This window comes from Cavia porcellus, unplaced genomic scaffold (assembly GCF_034190915.1).
Source record: "Cavia porcellus strain 051 isolate PalLab524CR breed Dunkin Hartley unplaced genomic scaffold, mCavPor4.1 scaffold_16, whole genome shotgun sequence".
NCBI lineage: Eukaryota > Metazoa > Chordata > Mammalia > Rodentia > Caviidae > Cavia > Cavia porcellus.
The window spans coordinates 41,012,842-41,037,347 of record NW_026947499.1 but is presented as its reverse complement, the minus strand read 5'-3'; the positions used below and the strand labels follow the sequence as shown (position 1 = coordinate 41,037,347).

General features: G+C 47.2%; 1 protein-coding gene across 2 annotated transcripts in view; it reads left to right on the top strand.

The window, feature by feature from the left end:
* Positions 1–8,620: 8,620 nt before the first annotated feature.
* Positions 8,621–24,506, top strand: part of Tekt5 (tektin 5) — a 37,842-nt gene continuing 21,956 nt past the window's right edge. The window contains exons 1-6 of one of the 2 annotated variants that reach the window (XM_063226509.1): positions 8,621–9,207; positions 9,316–10,073; positions 13,315–13,398; positions 13,957–14,027; positions 19,955–20,098; positions 23,858–24,080. In XM_063226509.1, coding sequence (XP_063082579.1) covers positions 9,507–10,073; positions 13,315–13,398; positions 13,957–14,027; positions 19,955–20,098; positions 23,858–24,080 — 1,089 coding nt within the window. In that variant the 5' untranslated portion in view covers positions 8,621–9,207; positions 9,316–9,506. Of the gene's footprint in view, positions 10,074–13,314; positions 13,399–13,956; positions 14,028–19,954; positions 20,099–23,857; positions 24,081–24,506 lie in introns of both variants that reach the window. The other variant, XM_003478159.5, reaches the window with a different exon arrangement.

The following is a 24,506-nucleotide window of genomic DNA, read 5'->3' as shown; positions in this document are numbered from 1 at the left end:
CCAAAGTAATTATGTCCACTAGTTCCAGCTCCACCCCTTTCTTCTTTTGTTTCTTTATTTTGAGATAGTAGAGACTAACTGAGCACCTTAGCACTGAGCTGCATCTCCAGCCCTTTTTAAATTTTTGAATCAGGGTCTTCCAAAGTGGCCCAGGCTGGACTTGAACTTTTGATGTTCCTGCCTCAGCCTCCCAGAGTGATGGGATTACAGGTATGAACCACCATGCCCGACAATGGTCATGCTCTAGGGAAGTGCCCCTCGAGGTTCTATTCGTGGGCTTCTTCTAGCACAATTGCCGCATCCTCCCTGGGTAAGCAGCTGTACATCCATGGCGTCATTGCTTAATCTCCATCTCTCGCCGATATATCTCCTCAGCTCCGATCTCTTATGTCATAGTCCATACCGTGGATGATCCAAAATGTATCAGAAAAATGTCCAAACTTCTTCTCAGACCAGTTCAAGTTGTGGACTTTTTATTCTCTGTGAAAGATGCCCACCTTGCTAAGAACTCAAGCTGTAAATCTGAGCTTCCATAGTGCTCCCCATCTTTCCCATGTCAGTCACCAAGTGCCGGGTAACACATCGTCCCCACATGCAGTGTTTAAATCAACATGACTTAGTATTTTTCATGGTTCTTCTTTTTCACCTGAGCTTACTCATGGGGCTTCACATAGGCAGTTAGCATGGCATTACATGGCACCCAGATGCTCACTTTTTATCACTCAGAATTGCTCCATGATCATACCAAAAAGGGTGTAGGAAGTACAGTTTTCTCAGCCCAGCTACATGTTCCTCTGCTGCAAGTAAAGGAAACCCATGCTGGTGGTTGCGATGATGCCTGTCTCCCAGGCCATTTGTTTCCCATCCTTTCCTCTCACAACCTGGATTGTCACTCTGTCCCTCATTACCTTCAGTAGCTCCCAGTAACACACTTTTTGTCTTCAGTGACTCATTTTCACCTCTTCAGCCTCCATTCTCACTTAGTGCCACCCTGAAGGATGAGCTGTATCCACAGAACAGCTGGCCTGTCTGAGCCCCCAGTCAATTCACCTCTCGCCCCATCGCCAGGAATGTTTGTCCCAAGCTCTCTGCCTGTCCAGCCTCGCCCACAATGGTCAGATCATCCCCACAGCGTCTCTTTCCCAGAGCCATCCCTGACTTGTGAAATTAGCTCTTTTCTCTCTCTGAATGCAGTACACTCCACTCTAAAAGTGTAAGCGCTGAAGCCCCACAAGCCACGTGGGGCCCAGGAAGAGAGAAGCCAGTTCACCCCTCCTGTGAGTCAATGGAAGCCATGCTGGGCCTGGGAGGAGTACAAGAAGAAGCCCATTTGCCCTGCCTGTAAGCTACTCAAACCATGCAGGGCCCAGGAAGAGGGAAGCCAGTTCACCCCTCCTGTAAGCTAACCAGTGTGTGGGCTGGTAATCAAGGAAGCCACGCACCCACCCCAAGCAACCAACTGGTTGGAGGTTGAGCTGTGTTAATAGCAACCGAGTTACAAAAACAACTAAATGCTTGTATGGTTTGACTGACCTTGCAGGCCTAAGGCCAGTGGTCTGAGCATCTATTAGGAGGTAACAGTGTGCAATATAGCGACTACAGGGGATTTCCTTCTGTCTTGTGTTTGAAATCTAATACTGTTCACACTGTTTAGTTCTGTTCTGATTTATTGTTTGTTTTATTTAATGTTCTTTTTTATTAGTTTTATTCTGTTTTGTTTTATTTGATTTTACTATGGTATGAAAAACTATTGTGGGGATGACAGGAGACACTATGGTAATCATTGCAGATTTCCTGTTATCCTGTTTTGAAGTTTTGTACCATTTTCACTGTTTTATCTTGATTGGCTTTATTCTGTTTTATTTTGTTAGGCTTTATTCTCTTTAAAATAAAAATTTTAAAAAGCCCGACTGCCATTTCTGTTCTAAAAACATCCAAAGTATGAATGCTACTGTTTCAGAAAAACCAGTATCAAACCAGATGGAAGACTCTTGCACCGAAGAATCTAGAAAGCAATGTTTATTGATTATAATGCTGGTGGGCGAAGGGACAATTAATAGTGTCCAAATCACCAGCAATGAGCCAGTGTTGAGTCCAGTCTGAATACAGTTTACAAGCAGGAAGTACAAGGCGTTATGTGATAGGTTACATGGATTGAATGAAGTCATAAGCTGTCAGGCAAACTAACTGTAAATACAATTGCTTAAAGGAAATTATCATATTAGAAATATCTTGAGGACACAGGAAGGCGGTTCAAGCAGACTTAAAAAGTATCCTTGACTGGAATACTTCACCCAACCAAAGTCCTTGAAGCCAGTTAGAAGAATATATTTTCTTCATCAAGGGAAACATAAGCCAGAAATAGTCAGATTGGCCCAGTGTGTTATCAGAAGAAAAGCAGCTGGACCCAGACAGTCAAGGCTGGCTGAATTCAGCAGGTTATGTGACAGCCAGCAGGCGCCTAGGCAGAGGCTACTATTTGATTTTAACTTGCTATAATATGTCTATCAGTTTGCTATTCTATAACTGCCTTTACTAATCATATAATTATTCCCTTATACTACAAACATTCAAATTCGGCATTTGAGATTTCTGAGTTTCTTTTCTTTTCTTTTTTTTCTTTTTTTTTTTTTTTGGTCTTTTTCCTTTTTATCGGTACCAGGGATCGAACTCACGACTGCCTGCTTGCAAGGCAGGCGTTTACGCCGCTGAGCCAAATCCCCAGCCCCGATTTCTGAGTTTCTTGCACATTTATTTAGTTCTGTGTGTTTGAAAGACTAGATTTAAATTTTAATTAACTTCAGTCCCTTTGATTAAGACAACAAAATTAGAGTTAAATGTTATAGTGTTTTAAATCTATAAAACTAGGTGCCAAAACCTTCCTTTTTAAAATGATTTAAAAAATAAGGTTGCAAAACTATGGAGACAGTGGAGCAGGAGATGGGTGGGGGAGGAAGCTGGGAGTTTTGGGGGTGAGGGGAGCAGTGAGGGTTTTAGGGCAGTAGCACCATTCCACATGACACTGCCATGGTAGACACATGTCATACATTTGCTAATCCCATAGTGTGTGAACCAGAGTGAACCATGATGTGACCTGTGGACTTCAATTAATGGCAGTGTTACATGCAGGCCACACTAATGCAACATGTTTACTAATCAGGGCGCTAGAGGGCAAAGGGGAATTCACTGATCTCTTTGCTCAGTTTTCTTTTACATCTAAAACTACTCTCAAAATAAAGCCTACTAAGTTTTTGAGCTTGTGTTTATATTGCTGCAGTCATAAAAGCAGGACACCTCTGTGCACCTGCCCTTGGAGAGCTTCTCAGCCCAGCTAGGAACTTTTCAAAAATCTTGTGCTGGGGCCCCTTCCCCCACTGCTTGGTCTGAATCAGGGGCTGGGGCCTGGGCATGTCTGAAAAGCTCTTGAGGGCTTTTAGCAATGGAATCACAGACTTCCAGGAGGAAGTGGGGAGGCAGGTGATTATACAGGTTTACAGTGCGTGTCTGGGGCAGACATGTGCAAATCCTGACCCCACCTCTCCTGAGCTGAATAACAGTGTACAAACCACTTCTCTAAGCCTCAGTTTGCTGACATTTGCTTCACAAGGTTGCTGGGGACAAAGTAATGCATACAAGGCAAAAAGAACGGGCCTTCTAGAAAGCAAAGACCCCTCATATATATTTCAGGAATGATTGAGCCTGAGGCATAGTATATGAGACAATGAAACAAGACCGTAGCTGGGTTGGACTAGCTAAAAACTTAGCTGCTGATTCATCAGGACTGCAGTGTTTTAAGCAGGGTAGGTGTTCGGCAAGCACCCTTTGATATCACTATGATTCCAGATATACAGGAGGTGCTTGCAGTTCCTCAAGTACACCAGTAGGTGGAGATATTCCCCTACCTAGCATCCAGGTAACCCAAAAGTGTGGAAAACAAAAAAAATTCAAAAGACAATTTTCTACTCCTTGCTTTGGATCCAACAAAAATATTTTCTATGTGTTCTCTTAATATGTTACTCTTTCTTTTAGCTTCTTGAACATATAGAATACAGGTATAATTGTTTTTAAAATGTCTTCATCTACTGTTGTTTGTTTTACTGGTTTGGTTTAGGTTTAATTTCCTCTTCATTATGAGTTGTATCTTCCTGCTTCTTTGCACTTGGTGAATTGGAATTGGATGACAGACTTCATGGATTTTAATTTATTGACTGTTAAAAAATTTTTGTACTCCGACAAATATAGTATTCTTGATCTTTTTTTCTAAGAATTAATTTTCTTGGAAATACTGTTGTTTTGGTACTTGCTTTTAAACTTTATTAAATGAGACCAAAGTAGTACAAGTCTAAAGATATTTTTGCTCTAAAACTAAGGCAAAATCTTATATGGGTATTTGACTTGCTACTACATGAATTATAAAATTTTCCACTGCGGTCAGTGGGATCAAGAACTATTCCCAGCTGTGATAGTATAAACTGCTATTCTAAGGAAAAGAAGACATTAGAATAGCCAGAGCTGATTTAGTAGCATCTTACTCTGAAGTCCTACTATGCTTTTTTCTGTTTTCTTTGATTCTATTCTGTTATATCTTATTGGATATTATTATGTGTGATAATATAAACAAATTTTCTACGGAAAATGAGATAATATAGTCGCCATTGTTTGTTCTCTGCTATTTGGTTCTTGAAGCCCTGTAATGCTTTCATTCTCTTGAATGGTTTTATACTGTTTTGTTATGCTTGATACTATCGTATATGAAGTTATGCTCAACTATTTCAAAGAAAGAGACATTATGGTAGTTACTGTTAATTATGGGTTGTCTTGTGGTAAAATGCTGTTACTTGCAATGTTCTGATCTGTTTTGTTAGGTCCTCTTTTGTCTTAATCTCTTTAAAATAAAAAAAATAAATTTTAAAAAAAGAACTATTCCCAGCCTTGTGTGAGCTCCTAGGATTGCTCTCTTTAATCCTTGTGTGTAGACCAGCCTGGTCAGCACTGAGCTCATATATATACGCTCATATATACGCTCTGGTCAGCACTGAGCTAAAGACTAGGAGCCCTGTGCAGACCCTCTTGGGCTCTTCCCACACTGCTCCCTGCTGTTGCCTGCTGTCCTTTATTTCCCACCTTCCCATCTCCATCTCCTTAAGAAGGTTATGGACTCGTACCTTGGACTGGAACCCCCTCCAGTCTTCTGGAGAGATCATAAGATTCACTTTGTCTGTTTCCCATTTCATTGAATCATTGCCCTTCTGTCTAATGTCCATGGTCTCAAAAATTATTGTTTATATATTTGGGATGTTTCTTGAGTTGTATAATATAGATCCAGGTCTGACATCTTCTTTTATGCTACAGCATATTCCAAAGGATGGGTGTCCTATATTTTATTTAACCACTGTCTACCGAGGAACACTTTGGTGAGTTTACTGAACAGAGATCTGCAGGAATTTTAGCATGCATAGATGCATGCATCTGCAGGCAGAGTTCCCGAAAGGTTGCTGGGTCATTGGATACCAGCCTACGCTGGTGCTCTAAGCACCAAAAAGATGCTTTCTGAAATTCAAAATGAAAAAAAAAAGCATCACTGTAGAATATAATTTTAGTTTCTAAATGATACATTGGATGTGGATGCCTGATAGGAAAGCCAAGCAGCTCCTTTTTGGATTTTCTGTCGTCTTTGTGCATGAGAGCAAGTATGTTCCTGTTTCACTGGTCTGCTCTGCACTGCTGGGAGCCACCTCTACTCCCAGATTTTGACTCTGGGGAGAGCAAAGGTAGTGAACAGATTCCCACTCTACCCTGGGGGTGCCCAGAGAGTGCTGCTGACTGAGTCATAATGGAGCCCACCTTGTCTGCAACACTCTGCCCTTCCTTCCCTTCTCCATCCTGTTCTCCTTGGCTTAGCACAGTGATCTGGTTGCTCACAGATTGTGCAGGCCGGGAACATCATGAGGCTGACTGGTGGTGTGTTGTCTGTGGAGAGGTGCTGGGTTCACTGCAGCAGGTGTGTGTGCAATGCTCGTGCACCTGTGCATGGAGGGAAGTGGGTGCCCCCTGGGAGTTCTCCCCCCCAGGATGCTCTGCTGTGACCTAGGAAGGACTCAAATTCATCTGAAGCCACAGTTGGGGCTATTTGGCTGCTCCGATGGATCCCCAGAGCCCCAGACATGCTTCTCCAACCCAGGAAGTGCCCTGAGCCCCATGCAGCCTGAGTTTGAGCTCACCAAGGTCAATGTTCTGATCTGATCTGTTTTATTAGGTCCTCTTTTGTCTTAATCTCTTAAAAACAAAAAGAAAGAAAAAAAAGAACTATTCCCAGCCTTGTGTGAGCTCCTGGGATTGTTTTCTTTAACCCTTTTGGGTGGACTAGCCTGGGTTGTTTGCTCATATATATGCTCTGATCAGCACTGAGCTAAAGATTAGGAGGCCCTGTGCAGACCCTCTGCACACTGCTCTCACGAGTCCCTTTTGTCTTTGTATGCCCAGTGTCCTTTCATACCTGACCTTACACATCGTGCACAAACACACACACACACACACGCACAGGCTCTCTCACACATTCTCACTCCATTCTCACACACAGTTCGTATACTCTCACAATTCACACTCATGTTCGCTCAACCACATGCACAAACACATTCACATATTCGTATTTGCCCACTCTCACACACACAGGCTCTTACACATTATTTTATAACACATATTCACATACATGTCTCACACCAACCAGGATATGAGCACACATGGATGTGCATATGCTCACACTCCTGCATTCCTTTACACACTCACAGCCACACCTCATTCTCTTGCACTCGCACACATGGCGCACTGCTGGCTGTCCCTGACCCCCCGTGACCTCGGTGACACTGCTTGTGTTGAGAAGACAAGAACACATTACCACCCGGTGATCTGCTACTTCTCCTGCAGCTGGACAGCAACGCTTGTAAGCTGGGCAGTGTGTGGAGGTAGTGATGCACTGCCAGAGTTTCAGACAGAGATTGTACAAAAGAGCACACCCAGAAGGTCCCCCCATCCCATCTCCTTTGCCTAGACGCCACCAGAACTACCCTGACCTGAGTCCCTCTAGCTTATTCAGGCCTCTGCAAACCTGTGCCCCCCCCTCACCCTGATCTCCCCTGTGTGGTCCATATGAGGCTCCTGCCACTCCATTGGTGACTCTGGTCTCTTCACCAGCCATCAAGCTGCAATAGCATTCCATATCAGCACCTGCAGCATTCCCAGAACTGCAGGTCCAGTATAATACAATTGGCCCCGTGCACGTGAGGCTATTTAAATATTAAAATTAAATGAACTTACAACTGTTATTCCACTGATGAAGCACACTTCAAATGCTTCGTAGCCATGTGCGGTTCACAGCTACTCAACTGGGTGTGCAAAACAGCACAATTCCACCATCACCGCAGAAATCTACCTGCAGCAGTGGCGCTACTCCGACCATCACCTGGTGCCAACCTCGAGGCCTTGCTCCTGCAGACACGTGGCTTTCACCTGGGTGGTTCTTTTTAGCCCAGAGAGCTCAAGACAGACTCATTAAGGTCCTAGGCAGAGACTGAAGGGAAACAGGGTTCCAAAAACGTTGGCCTGCAGCCTCTAAAGGATAGGTGAGGGAGGGTCAGGACCTACACTCCGGGGGACCCAGGGCTCCCTCTCCAGTGTCACCAGCCCTGTTTCACCTCCCATTGAGATGGGGATTCTGCCACCATGTGGCATTTCTCAAAGAGGAGTTTTTCATCCTCATAAGTTTAAGAGAGATGGCAAACCGTCTTCTGGTCATGAGTCAGGGGGACCAAGCAGCAGGATGCCTGGAGCACTTTTTAACCCCTTACTAGCCAGGCACAGTGGCACATGCCTGTGACCCTAGCACTTGAGAGGCTGAGGCAGGATATGGCTAAAAATATGAGGCCAGATTGGACTGCATTGTGAGCTGGAGGCAGCTTGAACTACAAACAGAAACCCTGTTTCAAAAAACCAAAAGTAAATCAATAAAACACCCTTCTCTTGGTGGGGCCTCCTTGCTAAGTGTTCGGTAGGACTGAATGGCATCAAGTGAGTCACCAAACAGAGTTTTCGAATCAGATGTTTCTGGTTTTAGGAAGAATTAAGAATAAAGATAAGTGGTAGCTACTGATTCTTGGGCTAAAATACACAAAAATTAATCATAAGTCTCAAATGAAGCTACTGATTCTTATTTCAAGCCAAAATAGGTTAGTTTTCTAGCTTTGAAAATTAACAAGAAAAATGCATTTCAATTTTGAGGATGTTGTTTGCATTCAGTTAAAGATGTCATATAAGAACTAAAATAATCACTTTCTAAGTAAAAATACTACTTCTTACAGCTTGCCCTGTATTTTGCTATTTGACCATGGCTTAGATTATTTTTCTTTGTAGCAGGAAAATATTGCAAACAAATATTCATATACATGTATAATAGCTTGTCAAAAATATGCAATATGTGCAAAGTCAAATATCAAAACTTTTGAAATTCTTTCTTTCCTCTAAGGAACTCCACCTTGCTAAGGAAAGTGAAACCAAATTCTCGAAAGACCAACAGGCAGAGAGTTAGTTTCTCTGGTGACTCACTCTCCCTTTGTGGGGACGGCTTTCCAGTGTGGTCTGTTACCACATAGCTCTTTAGGTACTTAAGCAAGTGACCTGCAGCCCAGGTGAGTCCTGGAGACTTCAACCTGTGGACTCACCCTGGGGCGCTCTGTGGCCTGTCTTTGGGCTATTCTAAGATTCCTGGTGGGGTAGGTCTTGGGGAGCCCCTCCTCAGCCCTGTTGTTCATGCTTGAACTTCCTCACATCTACAGGCACTGGGCTCTGGCCCAGTCAAACCACCGGGGGCTGCCACACCACAGTGGGACTCCTGGTCTGAGTCAGGGGTCAGTGCCAGGCTCCTTCTCCCTCTGCCCCCTCCACAACCACAGGTCAGTCTTTCGTCCACGCGGACCTGTCAAGTAAGTGGAATCAATGGAGATGTAGCCTCGGTGCCTTGTTGTTTCTAGATAGTTCCGGATGTTGGAGATTCATTCATGTTGCTGTGACTACCACCATTAGGTAGTATTTTCTGGGAAGAGTGGACCATTCTGATGCCATCTTGGGAGCAAAGAAAGCAGATGACAAGCTCACCAAACTGACCCTGCTGCTTGAGATTACTGGAATGAACCTCACTGAATTTTCTCCCACTAGGTTCGGAATAACAGTTTGTCGTTTCAGAGGGACAGATATGGTGTCATTTCTGGGATCCTTAAATCTGTAGACTGTACCACTCACGTCCACTTTTTGCTTTTGTTTCAGTTTGGACACTGTGACCCCAGCCAGCCAGAAACTGAGTGAGGGCCTTGATCAAAGCCCTTTTCCCTAGCCTTTGTGACACCATGGCGAGTCACAGAGGTTCTGCCTGTCCCTAAGAGAAGCCTTCTCCCCTTTCCCAGTGATTCCCTTACCCCCTGAGAAGCATTTTGCTTCAGTGGGGCTGATGAGGAAGGATGGAGTTTCTTGGAACCACTCAGACTGCCAGTTACTGTGGCCCCAAGAAAAGCTGTGACTTAACCCAGCAGCCTTCTCCTGGGCAGCCTCCTGTGATCCAGGAGTGCTACCAGCCCTATTACCTGCCTGGGTACCGCTACCTCAACTCATGGCGACCCAGCCTCTTCTACAAGATTTCCTCTACCCAGACCTGTCCCGATGAGTGTCGCAGCACCTTGCGTCCACCCACTGTCCTGCCTGCACTCCGCTCTGCGCTCTTCTGTCGCTACAGCCCCCATGACTGGGATCAGTTCAACCAGCTGCAGATCCGTGGCGCCGAGGCCTCACATCTGTGGGCCAGCCGTCTGACAGGTGATACCATGCGGCTGGCGCAGGACAAGGAGCAGCTGACACGCCAGATGCAGGAGGGAACCTCCTGGAACCTGGGCCAGAGGCTGTCGGACATCGGCTTCTGGAAGTCCGAGTTATGCTATGAGCTGGATCGGCTGCTGGCCGAAAAGCGCAGCATGGAGACCATCAAGAGGCGGCTGGAGTGTGCAGCTGAGGAGCTGAATTGTCCCTTGCAAGTGAGTGCTGTGGCCCTGAGGCCTGTGTTCCTGCTCTGACTTGACTGAAAGATCAAGCTGACAAGCACCTTGCAGGTCTCTAAGCTGCATTAGCCTGTGTGGTCAGATGTTTAAGGTAAAAACGTAATCGTGGTCAACTCGGATGTCAGATGAGAGCTTCGAAGGCTGAATCCAGTCTTCCTGTCCTTCAGTGAGTGGCTACATCAAGACACTGCCCGTGCTTGTTCATATCTGTGTATGTCTGCACATATGTGTCCATGCCTGTCCGCATGTGTCATAGTCCTTAGAAGACATATTTAAAATAACAGCTTTTTCTCTGTCACACTTCCCATGCATACTCTTCTAATATACTCTAATTTATTGATTGATTGATTGTCTATGTCTGCTAGAATGTGGGCTTCACCGGGGCAGAGACTTTTGTCTGTTTCATCACTGACATATTCAGGACTTATCCCACACACTGCACCTGTTTGTTATGTGGTTCCTCAGTGACCATGTTTGTGCTGTTTTGAATGTTGCTCCTGAGTCTGGGGAGCAGTGTGACACATAATAGGCATACAGCAAATATTTGTTGAACAAATGTGTACATATCTTCATGTAGACGATCCTTTTATTTTGGTCCCTCTGTACTGGCATTGAACCCAGATCCTTTGCACTGAGCTACTTCTGCAGCTCTTCTGAGACTTTTATTTCAAGACACGGTTTCACTAAGGCTTCTCAGTTGCCCAGGTGGCACTTGAACTTGCCATCTTCTGGCCTTGATTTCCCAGAGCACTGAGATTACGGATGTGCACCACCACGCCTGGCGCATGTGGACATTCCTGATAGTTCCTTGGTGTCCTAGGTTCTTCTCCTGCCCCGATGAGCTGGGATCACTTTTAACCAAGAGTGATGTGACAGATACTTGATGACTGTGGCTTAGTCAAACAGGAATTTATTTTTCCATTGCAATTCAGAGACAGGCAGATCTGGCTACTGCAGCCTCAACTCCATGCCCAGAGGCACCAGGCTTCTATCTGTCCATCTGCCACCCATAGCCTGTGGCTTTTGTCCCACTGCTTGAAAAGAGGTTTCATATTTCATACTGCAAGCGCCTGCTTGCAAGGAGCATTTCCCTATTCTCCTTCGAGGCAGGAAGTGGGGTAGGGCCATTGCAAACAATGTCAACTGTGTCTGTCTCTGGATATCAGGGAATATGTTTCCATTTTTAGCTTTTTTGCAAAAAACTCACAGGGACTTGCTGGCTGCAGAGGGGTTTGGGTAAGCAAATGTTTTTCTCTGCATCCTGGAAAAAGTCCTGGAAAGAACTGAATGGACTTGGGGTAGGAAACTAGCGACATCTACCTGAGCCTGTGGGAACTAATCTTGGTCACATGGGAGAAGGTTCTGCTGTCCCCGGGGTGTGTGGAGGACCTCCTGCTCCATGCTATGTGGAGATTTTGGTGGGGAGAGTCCTGTCCCCAGATCCCGGGATGGACGTGGCCTCAGTTCCCATCGCTGTGGGATTCCCAGACCCATGGGGGAGGCGCGGTTTTCCTCCCTCCCTCCGTGTCTTGGTGGGGAAAGGCAGGGCTTGCTTCTTAGATCCTTGCAGCAGATGCCCCTGGGACCCTGGGGCCCTAAAAAGACTGCTGTCCCCTCCCACTCTCTTCTCACTCCCCCTGCCTGTCTGGAAAGCCCAGCTCTGCCGGGCCACATGTGGCCTGCTTTAATCAGCCACACAGTAACACGGAGACCAGAGACATCTCTGTCTACCCACCTCCCTCCTTTCCCTGTCTTCCTCCTCTGTCCAAGTGCCTCTCACTGGACAGCGGTGACCACCACTTCCCCAGCCTGCCAACTTCTATTCCTTCCAACCTACCCCCAGCAGCAGCGGTGATTTTAAACCTCACACCTGCTCTTGACATTCCCACAGTGGCTCGATGGCTTCTCTGAATTTAGCAACTTTATGAATTCCTCTATGACTCCCCTGTAATTCTCCCTGTGCTGTTACTCCAGGCTCACTTTCCCCTCTCCAATTCCAGCCTTTTCTGCTGTTCCTCCACTGACCTTTGGGCCTTTGCACCTGTGCTTCCCCCTTATCCCCACACCTCTTGCAACTTTACTACTTAAGATGCAAGTCTCAGTCTGTCTGTTCTCTAGAGACATCCTCTGACTGCGCTACCAGTTAGTCCCTGCCCACATCCAGAATTGTGATTATTTTCATTGCAGCCCTTTTCAGAGAAATGGCCGCATTTCTTTACATGTGTTCTTTCCTCTCTGTTGAAGGCAGGCTGCATGAGAGCAGGGATCTTGTCTGTCTGCTTCATTGTGTACCCCCAGCACTGCCCTCAAACGCGACTCAGAGGAAGGGCTCCTAGGCTCTTGGGAGATAGTGAATCCCTTCAGCTTTCCAGGGTCCCAGGGACATCGCTTCCTGCCACCCCCGGCTTCCCTCCTTGCCCCACTGCTCTTTGTGATGTCACAGGCTGGTGGCCAATCACGGTTCTTCCCGAGCCGCCTATTGCCAGGAATCTCTCGACTCCTCAGCTGCCCTGCTCAGAGCCCTAGTAGATGGAAGCCCAGCTTGCCTGGGTCTCACTGTGCCCTGACCATTTTCCAAAGCTCCCTTGCCATCCAGAGATCTCCAGAGAGGAACTTCCACATACATCCACTGGGAAGACTTTCAGATGGGGGCTGGAGGGGGAGGGGAAGTGGCACTTATCAAATTGACACAAACTGCAGGCCAAACCCCAGAGACACACACCCACCTTACAGCCATCCCCAGATGAGGAAACGGAGGGTCAGAGAAGTTAAGTGAGCTGCCCACATGCACACAGTAGGAGGTGGCTAAACCTGGATGTGAATCCAGGAGACAGCCAGCATGGGGACAGTGCTGATCCTCTCTAATCTGAACGTACAGTGGAGTTTTGCTCTGTTGTTTATAATTTAGGAAAGGCTTGGGCAGTTTATGGAGATTATAGGAAGGAGTGCTAGTCTTCACTACCAATCCTAACTGGGTCCCAGGACAGTGCCTTACTTTGTTCCTCTACGTGGCCCACGTCTCCCAGTGCATTAGCCAGGGCATTCTGCAGCCCTGTCAAGGGTGTAAGAGAGGCAGACAACCACAGCACTGTGATGAGGCCACATGAAGCAGCCAGAGAAAAGGGCAGATTATGGCAAAGGTAGACCCGTGCCCCCTGCCCTCAGGGCCCGCGTGCAGCTACAGGGAGAACAGACACGTTTGCACTGCTTCCTACAGGTGGCCCTGGAGTGCCTGTATCATCGGGAGAAAAGGATCGGGATTGACCTGGTCCATGACAGTGTGGAAAAGAATCTTATCCGGGTAAAATGTCTCCTGAGCTTGCTCTATTGCCTGAGAGGAGGGGAGAGAGGGCCGGATGGTCAGAAAGGTTCTAAACTACACGTGTCAGCCTATGGAAAGTTAGAGCTCAGAAAACATGGGTGGGGGCCTGGGGAAGGTAGTTAGGAACAGGGAGAAATGGAACTTATTCCACCTTCAATTTTGTCATTTCCAAAATGGGCAAAATAGTGATATCAACACCATCTACCATACCATTTTGTATGCACGGTTTAATTTTATGTATATTCCTTCCACGTGCCGAATACATATAACATATATATTCAGCACATAGTAGGTGCTGAATTTTTTAAATCTGAAAGTATATAAAGAGAAATGAAAGTAGAACAAAGGATGTGGAGATTCCACAACTGATGCTGAGCTGTGTTGCCCTGCGATTTAGGGACTGAGGAGAGAAGCCAACCCCACCCAGCCTTTCTCCTGGAGGGGGGTTGAGGGCGGGCAGGGGGAGGCCAGGGTGGAAGGCTCTCACCTGTGAGTTTCTGACCCATGTCTTCTCTTTCTGCTGTTTTTTCATTTCAGGAAGTAGATTTGCTAAAATGTTGCCAGGAGCAGATGAGACAGTTAGCTCAAAGAGTTGATATCCAGATGCGGTAATGGATTCTTTCTGTCCTAGTCCCTTGGGGTTTGTTTTGTAACTTCTGGGTTTCCAGGAGTAAGCCAGACAGGCCCACTTGTCTCCAGTGGTGGTTCCTTGGCCAGTGGTATGCCGCCAAGTGGTTCACAGCCAACTCTTGGTGAAAACAACAGCCCTAATTTAGGATTTGTCACTTTTCTGTAGTGTAAAGGCTGCCATGGTGGCTGAGTTCAGGATACCAAGAGGAAGCTCCTGAAATGGATCCATGCAACCCCCATGAGGGGCATGTCACTGGTTTCTCTTGATTGCCACAAGGACTTGGCCAAAGGCAACTGGGCCTTAGTGGCTTCCTCTGGCAAATTTTGAGCCTGGATCAATGGCCAAGGGTGGGTGGCATTTGGCAACAAAGTGAGAGCCAGGAGACCCCAGAAGGGAGCTGGCGGATGCTTTGAGCTAGCCGTCTTCAAAAGGAATCAGCCTTTTGTTCTTGGAAGATGATGTAAGTGGTATCATGGCAAGCCAGGGGGCCCCTCTTGTAATTAAAGGGAGGACTGAGGTTTACAGGGCTTGGGGCCCCCAGCTCCCCAGAGGTGGCCTCCCCGCCTGACCCTGCAGCCAGGCACATCTTTAACTCTCTCAGGGCACGCTGCTCTGCTGGTTTTCTCTCTCCACTGCCTCTGTGTGTGGGCAGTGTGGGGTGGGGCTGCTGGAGACCTTGCCAGGGTGGCCTTTCCCGCTGCGTGGTGGGCAGGGCCTGCCTGGTGGGCTGCAGGGGGCTTGGGCAGCATGCATACAGGCTCTGGGAGCTGGAGTTCTTGTTGGCTTGGCCCAGAAACAGCAGTCCCCTCCTCCTCCAGGACCCTTCCTCTCTCCTGGGTGGTCAGAACTGGAAGTCAGGGATAACATGAGTCTCCTCTAGGATAAGAGGGAAAGACATTGCAGAAAAGCCACATGAAGGCCAAAGAGCTTGGTTAAGGGCGGGCAAGTTGGGGTGACCCAGAGGGACATCAGAGGTGGAGGGGGCAGGAAAGATTCGCGTACAAAGTGACTGTGGGGAGAAGTAGGGGTGGGGGTATGGCTCAGCGCTGGCCTCCTGCCTGGTATCCGAGGCCCTGGGTTCTACCTCCACACTGTGGGGAGAAAAGGACAAAGGCAGGGCTGAGTTCAGTTATTTAAATGTGTGTCATGATTTGGGGCCATTCTGCCCATTACAACTGATTTATTTAAAAAATGACTGGGGTTATGGCTCAGTGGTGGAGCACTTGCCTAGCATGCACGAAGCCCTGAATTCAAACCCTGGCATCATGAAACAAACAAGCAACTCCAAAACCAAAAACAAAAAAAAAACAAAAAACCCAAGCAAAATCAAATAACTTCAATACTTCTATTTAAACAGGGATATTTAGTAAAGGGAAAGCTTTCAGTAGGCCAAGGTTTTTGTTTTACTGGTTTTTTTCTTGCACTTAATTTTAAAAAGTCTACTCATTCACTTTTTAATTGATAAAAAGTATATTTATTATGCATACCAGAGTGTTTTTGAAATAGCTATGAATTGTAGAAAGACTAAATTAAGATAATTAGCATTGCCTTGCTTCACATACTTATTTTTTCTCTCTGAAAATCTACCACATATGGTTTTTAAGAATACATTGTTATTAACTACATCACCAGTGTTACAAGAGTTCTCTTTTGAATTTGTTTCTTCTAACTGAATTTTGTGTCCTCTGACCAACATCAGCCCTGTCCCTAGGCCCTGGTAGCCGCCATTTTCCCCTCGGCTTGTGTGGATTACACTTTTTTTTTTTTTTTTTGTCTTTTTTGAGACGGGGTCTTGCTATGCCGTTCACACTGGCCTTGAGCTCACTTTATAGTCCAGGCTGGTCTTGAACTCACAACGATCCTCCTGCCTCAGCCTCCCGAGTGCTGGGATTACAGGCGTGAGCCACCATGCCCAGCTGGATTACATTTTTAAAGATTCCACATATCATTGAGTACCTGTGTCATCTGCCTGTGCCTGGATAATTTCACTTAACACAGTGTCCTCTGGTTCCACTGACATGGTCTCGAAGGACAGGATTTCATTCTCTCTTCAAGGCCAAAAAGTACCCCATCGTGCATACATTGCACATTTAGTCATCCATCATTCAGAGGGCTCCTAGGTCGCCTCCACAAATTATCTGTTATGAGTAAGGCTGTAATGAGCATGGGATGCAGGCATCCCTTCCACATCTGGATTCCTCTTCCTTTGGATATGTACCCAGTAGTGGCACTGCCGGCTCTTGAAGATCTATTTTTAAATTTTGGAGGAACCTCCATACTGTTTTCCATAATGGTTGTACTAATTTACATCCCTGCCAACAGGGTGCAAAGGTTCCCCGTTCTCCACATTCTCACTAACACTCATCCTCTTTCATCTGTTTGATAATAACCATTCTAACAGTTATGAGGTTTAATTCACATTTCTGTCTAAGTAGTGATGCTGAGTATTGTTCCCCAAGCCTTTGGCCATTTGTTATATCTTCTATTGAGAAGTGTCTTCAAGACACTTTGCCATTTATATAAGGTTGTTTTCTATTGAGGTGAGTTCTGTATGTGTTTTGTATATTAACCCTTTATCAGGTGTGTGGTTTGCAAATATTTTCTCCCGTTCTTTAGGTTTTCTCTTTGCTCTGTTTCTTTGGTGTCCAGAAATTTTTTGTTTGATGCCATCCAATTTGTCTATTTTTGCTTTTAATGCTTGTGCAGTCACACACGCACACACATACACACAACTCAGACCAATACCATGGAGATTCTTCCTATGTTTTCTTCTAGTAGCTTTATTAGAAGCTCAGATCTTGTGTTTAAGTCTTCATTGTATTTTGTAGTGATTCTTTGTATATGTGAGATACAGACCTAATTTCACTCTTTGCATGTGGCTAACTGGCTGTGGAACTTAAAGAGACTATCCTTTCCCCATTGTGTGTTCTTGGTACCTTTGTTTAAAATCGACTGACCATAATTCATCAGTTTATTTCTGGACTTTCTATTCTGTTCTTTCTTGCACTTAACCTTGTGATCTCCTATTTATGGCAAGAGGCACTGAATTCCATTCATGGCTGACATAGGGATGCGAACCCAGGGGTGCTAGGGTGCCAGACAGGCTGTGGTTTGGGAAAGGAGACAGTTTGAGCTGGCAATGGCAAAATGAACAAAAGCCCAGACTTGAACCCGAGGAGCTGGACCCTGACAGAGTAATGGAAAAGACTGTGGTGGGGAGCCCCATGTGTGAGCCCAGACCATGGAGCAGGAGCTGGAAAGACTGAGGCTGATGGAGACTGGGACACACAGAATGAGCACTGGCATCCAGAGGGACACAGAGACACAGAGGTAGGGACAGAGATAGGGAACAGAGAGGGCACAGGGACAGACAGACATGCCAGACAGGAAGAAATCAGGGTGAAATAGAAAACCAAAGAGCTAGAGAGAGGGAGACACAGAGATGGAGGAAGAGAGAGAAGGTGATGCTGGGGCTGAGACAGAGATCAGAGCCATGGAAGTAGGAGGGGTAAAGGGAGAGGGCGAGAGAGGTAGGGCCAACAGGGGAGAGGGGCAGGTGGTGCTCTTCGTCTTTGCAGAGACAGAAGCTGATCCCCCCAGAACAGAGGCGGTTTGTTTTGGGACACTGGCCCGTTGCTGAGAAGACGACACCTGGCACCTTCAAGGAGGCAGCTCAAGCTGCTGGAAGGATTGAAATCATCCTAATTAACCTGCAACTTTAGCAGCTCATTAGCCGGCAGGCTCAGTGTGTCCCCTTCCTGAGGCAGCTCTGCTGCTGACCTGCGCAGGCGGCTGCCCTGCCCTTAGACTAGCAGGTGCTGGGCTGCTGGCTGCAAGCACTGCCTAAGGCCCACACATTGGGAGGACTGTGTCCTCACCATGCTAGGCACCCCAGTGAAGCAGAAAGGCTCTTCCTAACCCCGGAGGAGCCCAGCTGGGGCCCTTCCTGGTGGGCCGACCCGGGGTGAGCTTGGCACTGGCTGAGCCATCCAGATTTTGCCAAGTAGGGGAGACGGGGCTGCTTTTCCTTCCCAGGCCTCATTAGCAAGGGCTGGCCAGCTGGAGTAGCTGGATCAGAGGCCCCGGGTTATCAGCTAATGCACTGACATGTTTGCTCTCCACATTCTGGTCTTCCTCACTTTCCAGTTCATTAGACAGGATGGGGCCCATTTTCTCCACAGTTCTGCCAATTTGGAAAGCCCGAAGGCCAGGACAGACGGTTCCTCCTGCCCTGACATGACCTCCTGCAGATCCTGATCGGCGGGAATCACTGTCAAGATTTTATTTCCTTGTTCCTAATCGCCCGAAACCCCTCACAGGCAGCCAGATATTCATAGCAAAGAAAAAAAGAGACCAAGAAAGAAGCAAATAGAGAAGAAAGCAGAGACAGAGGCCCTGAGATGGAGAAACCAAGAAAGAAGAGCCCGAGACAGAGATTTAGCAAGCCAGAGAGAGACAGACACAAGGGGGGGACGGGACAGACAGACACTGAGGAAAGGCAGTGTATAAATAGATATACTTATTTTCTTTTAAAGACAAAATTATAAATTTTCCTTTAAAAATACATTTATCTATATTTGTAAAGCGATTTGAAAAAAGAAAAGTAGGCCTAGCCTGGTTGGCACACACCTGTAATCCCAGCATTTCGGAGGCTGAAGCAGGAGAATCTCAGCGAGTTCAAGGCTGCTACATCGTGAGTTTAAGACTAGCCTGTACTACGAAGTGCAAAGTGAGATCCTGTCTCAAAAAAAAAGAAAGAAAGAAAGAAAAAGAAAAGAAAAAAATGAGAAAAATAGTAAATAATGGTACAGCAACTTTGCTATTTGGCAAGAGCTGTGAATGTGATTTTCAAGTCTGGAGTTTGGCGAACCATGGCTCAAATTTTGTACCTAAGTATCTGTGAGCTGGGACCGCCCCCACCCTTCCTGTCTTCACCTGGCTTCCACTTAGCCCCAGCCCCTGCCCAGCCCCGCCCGCTTCAGTCCTGGCCCCGCCCAACCCCTGACGACCTGCCTTAACGATCTGCTTTTACTGGTCCCTGAAAATCCGGGTATTTCTAGCTTCCCAGCTTTTGTACCGAGTTGTCCTCAGCGTGGAGTTCTTATTCCCCCACGCAGATTTGTTCGTACTGCCTACTCCAGTGTGTTAGGAAAAAGCGACCTCGGACACTTCCTCAAGAAGCGCTCCCTGACTTCCCTTTCACCTTGATTCATAGTTTCTTTCTGTCTGATACTTTACATTCTTTAAACACTGTTAGAGCTTCCATTTTGTACTATATTTACTTTTGCTGCATTTTTAAAAATACAAATCTGAGTAAATTGAAGGTAGTGACTGGGTCTTAGTTTTGAATTATCCCTTTCTGTTAGTACAGAATCATTCACACTTGATTTGTGAAGTGATTTGACTCGATGTAAGGTTTGCTCACAGTGCAAATTCCTCTACTCTAAATTGGGTCAACAAACAGTTGAGCGACAATTCCGGCCCACAGAAAGATTTTGTAAATAAAGTTTTATTGAAACAAAGCTGTACCCATTCATGGTCATCCATGGCTGTTTCTGTGCATGCTGAGCCGTTGTAGCTGAAACTTGTAACACAGAAAACCTGCAGTATTGACTGCATTGGCACCTGCAGTGGATGCTTCCCTGTCCCACACTTCATGCTAAAAAAAATCGCAGATCTGTCTGGACTTAGAGGGGTTTGTGACTGGGGGTGCTTCTAGGTGCATGGTGGGGAGGGGGAACTGGGAATCAGTCGAGAGGCCCCGGGGTGGACAGAGAACCTTTCTGGGAGCTGAAGGACTGACCAGGCTTGCAGCCCTGGCTCTGCAGCCACCTGCTATGCAGGCACCTTAGATAGGTGCCTGGTTAACTGCACACACGAGGGACAAATCCTTCCTCCCTGCAGGGATAATCGAGATGCTCAGCATGCTCTGGAGAGAGATCTGGAGGACAAAAACTCAGCCCAGTTCATCGATGAGAAGTGCTTTAACCTGAGAAACACGTCGGACTGCATCAGCTACTTCCACGGCATTGAGAAAGTTGATGGCACGTAAGCACCAGGCGCTCGGTCCAAAGAGAGTAAGGGCTCCTGCTTCTGCCAAGGAGTGGCAAAGGGTGTCACAGGCCAGCCAAGGGAGAGGCAGTGTGGCTGAACACGTGCCCTCGGTTGCAGGCAACAAAATTCATCTCTGGCCAACTTAGGACAAAATGGAATGAACTCACCCGAAAGTGGGGGGTGCCACAGACTCAAGGGAAGGCTGCAAGGTCCTGACTGGCAATTTAGACAAGCCAGGGAGCTTGTCAACCATGGTCAACCATGTTGCCACATGTTGTCTTTCCCTCTTTGGTCTACTTTGCTCAGGATCCAAATTCCAGAAAAGAAAGAAGATGTGATTGGCTTAGTGAGGGTCACGTGGCCACAGCCTCTAGCCAGGGCTTGCTGGTGCACCTCCATTGAAAGTTCCACCAAGCTGATTCCAAAACAAGATGCCTGTGACCAGAAGGAACAGGAATTCCAGCTGGGCAGGGACAGCTGACCGAGGCCCATGGTGCTGGGAGGGGTGAGAGAGTCCATAGCCAGGGCGCCTGGCGTCAAATCCCAGCCTTCATGCTGATGCATGTCATTTAGTGTCTTTGGACCCTCTGCAGCTGTACCGCGGGAAGGAGAGTAGTACCCATTTCTAGTACTTAGGGTGTGGAAAAGTGGACATGTGAAGAAGGAAGCACAGAGCCTGCCGTAGACTAGTAACAGTGAACGTTTATTGAGTGCTTGCTCTGTGGCCTCATTTTCTTGTCCTGGCAGCTGTGAGCTGGGTCTTTTGTATGCCTGGCACTATCAGGGGCATGCCACTTAATCATGCAGGGGCATGCAGAATTAAGATGTACTTTTCCAAGCCACAGTCCAAGGTCTAGGGTAATTGAGGCCAGAGAGAGAGAGAGAGAGAGAGAGAGAGAGAGAGGAGAAAGAGAGAAACACTCTAGGGATAGGTTCTCTCACACATAGCATTACATTTAGCCCATGTGTATATACACTAAATATTTGTTGAATGAAAGAAATAAGGGAGGGAAGGGGAAGGGCCAGAGGAAGGGCAGGAGGAGAGAAGGAAGAAAAGAATGAAGTTCTTAGACAGCAGGGTTTTTGGCCCAAGCCTGGAGCCACTCACTTTCTGGATCTGAGCAAATGTGGAAGTGTCAGAGATGGCACTTGGGGTTTCCAGCAGTGACAACTTCCGGCAACCCCCCTCCTCTTCTAGATATGGTCGCATCTCCCCAGGGCAGTAGCAAGGGGAGCTCCACTCTCTGCAGCTGCCTATCTACACAGGGAGCCCAAGGGTTATCTCTTCCCAAACAGATGCCTACCCCAAAACCTGGTGGCTGGTTGGGGGGGTGGCTGGCAGAGCCCCATGTTCCCCATCCAGCTGCAAGGTGAGAGCTGTTGTTTGTAGTGACTAATTGCTCTCTGGAGATGCTGCTCAGAACTTTGTATGCAAGGTTTTCTTTTGTATTTATTCATTATTATTTTGCATGTGAGTGATCATTCAGCAGTGGCACATAGTTCTGGAGTGCACACTCCCCTCAGCCCATCCTCCTTGTTTGGTGTTCTGGGGATAATGAGTAGCCGTGCAACCTTGACCGAGACCCTTCTCTGTGAGCCTCCGCTTCTAGCTGGGGAAAGCTCCTGTCCAGGTGCAGTGCCCTCCCCTGCTCAGAAGCCCGAGAGGCCTGTCTCCTGTTTGACTTCAACGCCTGCAAAAGCAAGGCAAAGCAGTCACACACACCCGGTAACTTAAAATTCTCACCATACAACTAAAGTGAGCGTTAAAGTGTCTGAAGATGCACATAGTTCAGACTTCAGAGAACTCAGTTCCTTTTTCCTTGCATCCTGAGAATAAAAATCTGCTTCATTTAAGAACTGCAGTTTTTTTCCACCCAACAAAAGACCTTGAGAAGTTATCCTGCCTGGCTCCAGCTATCTAGGACTGGAGCCAACTCAGGGCAATGGTGTCCCTTCTGGAAGGCTTCCTAGAGGAGGAACCCCAAAAGGATCCCTTGCTTGCTCACTGCAAGGATTTCTAGGGTCTGCCAAGAAGAGCCTGGCGTTGTCTAAAGGCGTGAGTCCTCACAGGTCACCCTTGTGGTGCAGCCTATGTTGTTTTTGCTAGTCCCCATCTCCATTCTCCAGCAGTCCTGCTGTGTGTCCTGTGAGGACGCCGCCCTCTCTCTGCAGCCTGCCTCTCCTGGCTCTCCGCCTCTGACCTTCCAGCTGGGCCCAGCCAGAAGACGGGGACCTCCCAGGGGCTGGGCCCACACTGACTGCTTCTCTCCTTACGCTCTTGTACGGCTTACTGCAGCGTCTCTGCTTGCCCTTCTCAGCTGGGTTGGTGACAGCATCACACATTTTCAAATGCATGAGCAGCTTAACACCCATCTAAGGGTGCCGGGCCCTGTGCACAGGGGCAGATTTAAGACCCCTGTGGAAGCCTGACGCCATGAATGGCCCCCAACACTATACAATATATACATCATTTCCCCAATATGTAAGTTGTAACATCATTTACATGGTAATGTTTAGTCTATAAATGGTATGGGAAGAGATTAATTACAATAATTACTAAAATACTAGAGTAATTAAATAAGATACTATAATACATTTTATTTCAAACTTATAAATTGTTCGTGTCTGGAATTTTCCATGTAATAGTTTCGATCCTCAATTGAATTCAGGTCATTGAAACAGTAGAAAACAAAAACATGGGTGAGGGGCATTACTGTTCTTCATTCCCTTTACCACGCCAAGGGCACAGAGAGACCCCACCCCAATCACCTCCACTTTAAGGTTCTTGCAGTGCACCTGCTCGGTGTGTGAACACCTCCCCTGTGGACTGTAACTCTTCCTCCTCTGGATGTTAATCACCCTGAGGTGATTAACAGGGTGTCCTGCTCATGGCTCTATCCCGAGCACCTAGGACAATGCTTGGCCTGAAGTAGGTGTGCAAAACACACCGGCAGGGAGTATAACTCAGTGGTGAGCATTTACCTATCATCCCCAAAAACCTAGGTTCCACAAAACGACAAAACCCCACTGTTATCCCAAGAACAAAACCCACATTGGTTGGGTGAACAAGGCAATGAGAGTAGCATGGCCATGTGCTCATTGGTGGGTTCTTGGCCTGGTGTTTTGCTGGTCGAATGGGGGAGGAAGAGCTCCCTGAGGTAACCCCCCTCTCCTGCCAACTCACTGAGTGCTTTTATTTATTTATGTTTTGGTCTTTTTGAAACAGGGTCTCACTGTGCAGTTCAGGCTGGCTTTGAGCTCACTTTGTAGCCCAGGCTGGTCTTGAACTCACAAGGATCCTCCTGCCTCAGCCTCCAAAGTACTGGGATTATAGGCACTTGCTTCTACACCCTTCTGAGTGCTCTTTTGAAAATTGCTTGGCCCTTCTAGGCAGCAGTTGCTGTCCTGTAAAAGGAGGATTAGAACAGGACAATTGTCCTTAACAGGGGGTGAGTTCTGCCCTCTCCCAGGGGATATTTAACAATGTCTGGAGACACTGAGGTTGGTAAAGATGGGTGGGGAAGCTACTGGCATCAAGTGGGCAGACCAGGGGTACTCCTGAGGCTCCTACAATACACAGAAGTTCTCCACAATGGAGGACTTCATGACCCAAAGGTTAAGAAGGTAAAGGTAAAGTTTTTTTGACCTTATCAAAGGTAAGGTCAAGAAACCCCAGACATGGAGGTATCCAAGGCCTGTCATAAACTTCTTGGTTCCTCACCAGTGTTACACCTGCTCTTGTGCCTTTCACAGGGTCTCTGTGCCTGAGACCTGGGCCAAGTTCAGCAACAACAACATCAAGCATTCTCAGAACATGCGGGCCAACTCCATCCGGCTGCGAGAGGAGGCCGAACACCTCTTTGAGAGCTTGTCCGATCAACTGTGGAAGCAGTTTACAGACACCAATCTGGCTTTCAACACGCGTATCTCTGAGGAGACAGATGTCAAAAATAAGCTGCAGACGCAGCTGGCTAAGGTGAGCAGGTGCCTTTGAGTACCGGGGTCGCCTGACTAAGGCCTCACCTTGCTCCCTTGGGTCTTAGTAACACTTGATTACTTCTCCCTTCCTGAGCAGAAATGGTCCCATTTATCTCAAGGTCTGTGATCATGTCCACCCCAAAAGGGTACACAGGGACTGTGAGTTTCTTGGGGGATTCATGCATGATGGAACTTGAAGCTTGGCCTGCTGTCATGATGGCATCCAAGAGGCTTCCAACATCCTTTATTCTCCATCTGAGGGCCATGTGGCTCCCCCTGACCAGGAGAGCACGCCCTCACTGGCCATGGCAGTCTCTGCCTGCAACCAGCCTCCCCAAAGCTTCTGCAATTCTCTCTGCAAGGGCTTTGTCCTCCTTACTGAACACAAATGCGGAGCTCCCTCCTGGCAGCCGTACGCTCTGCT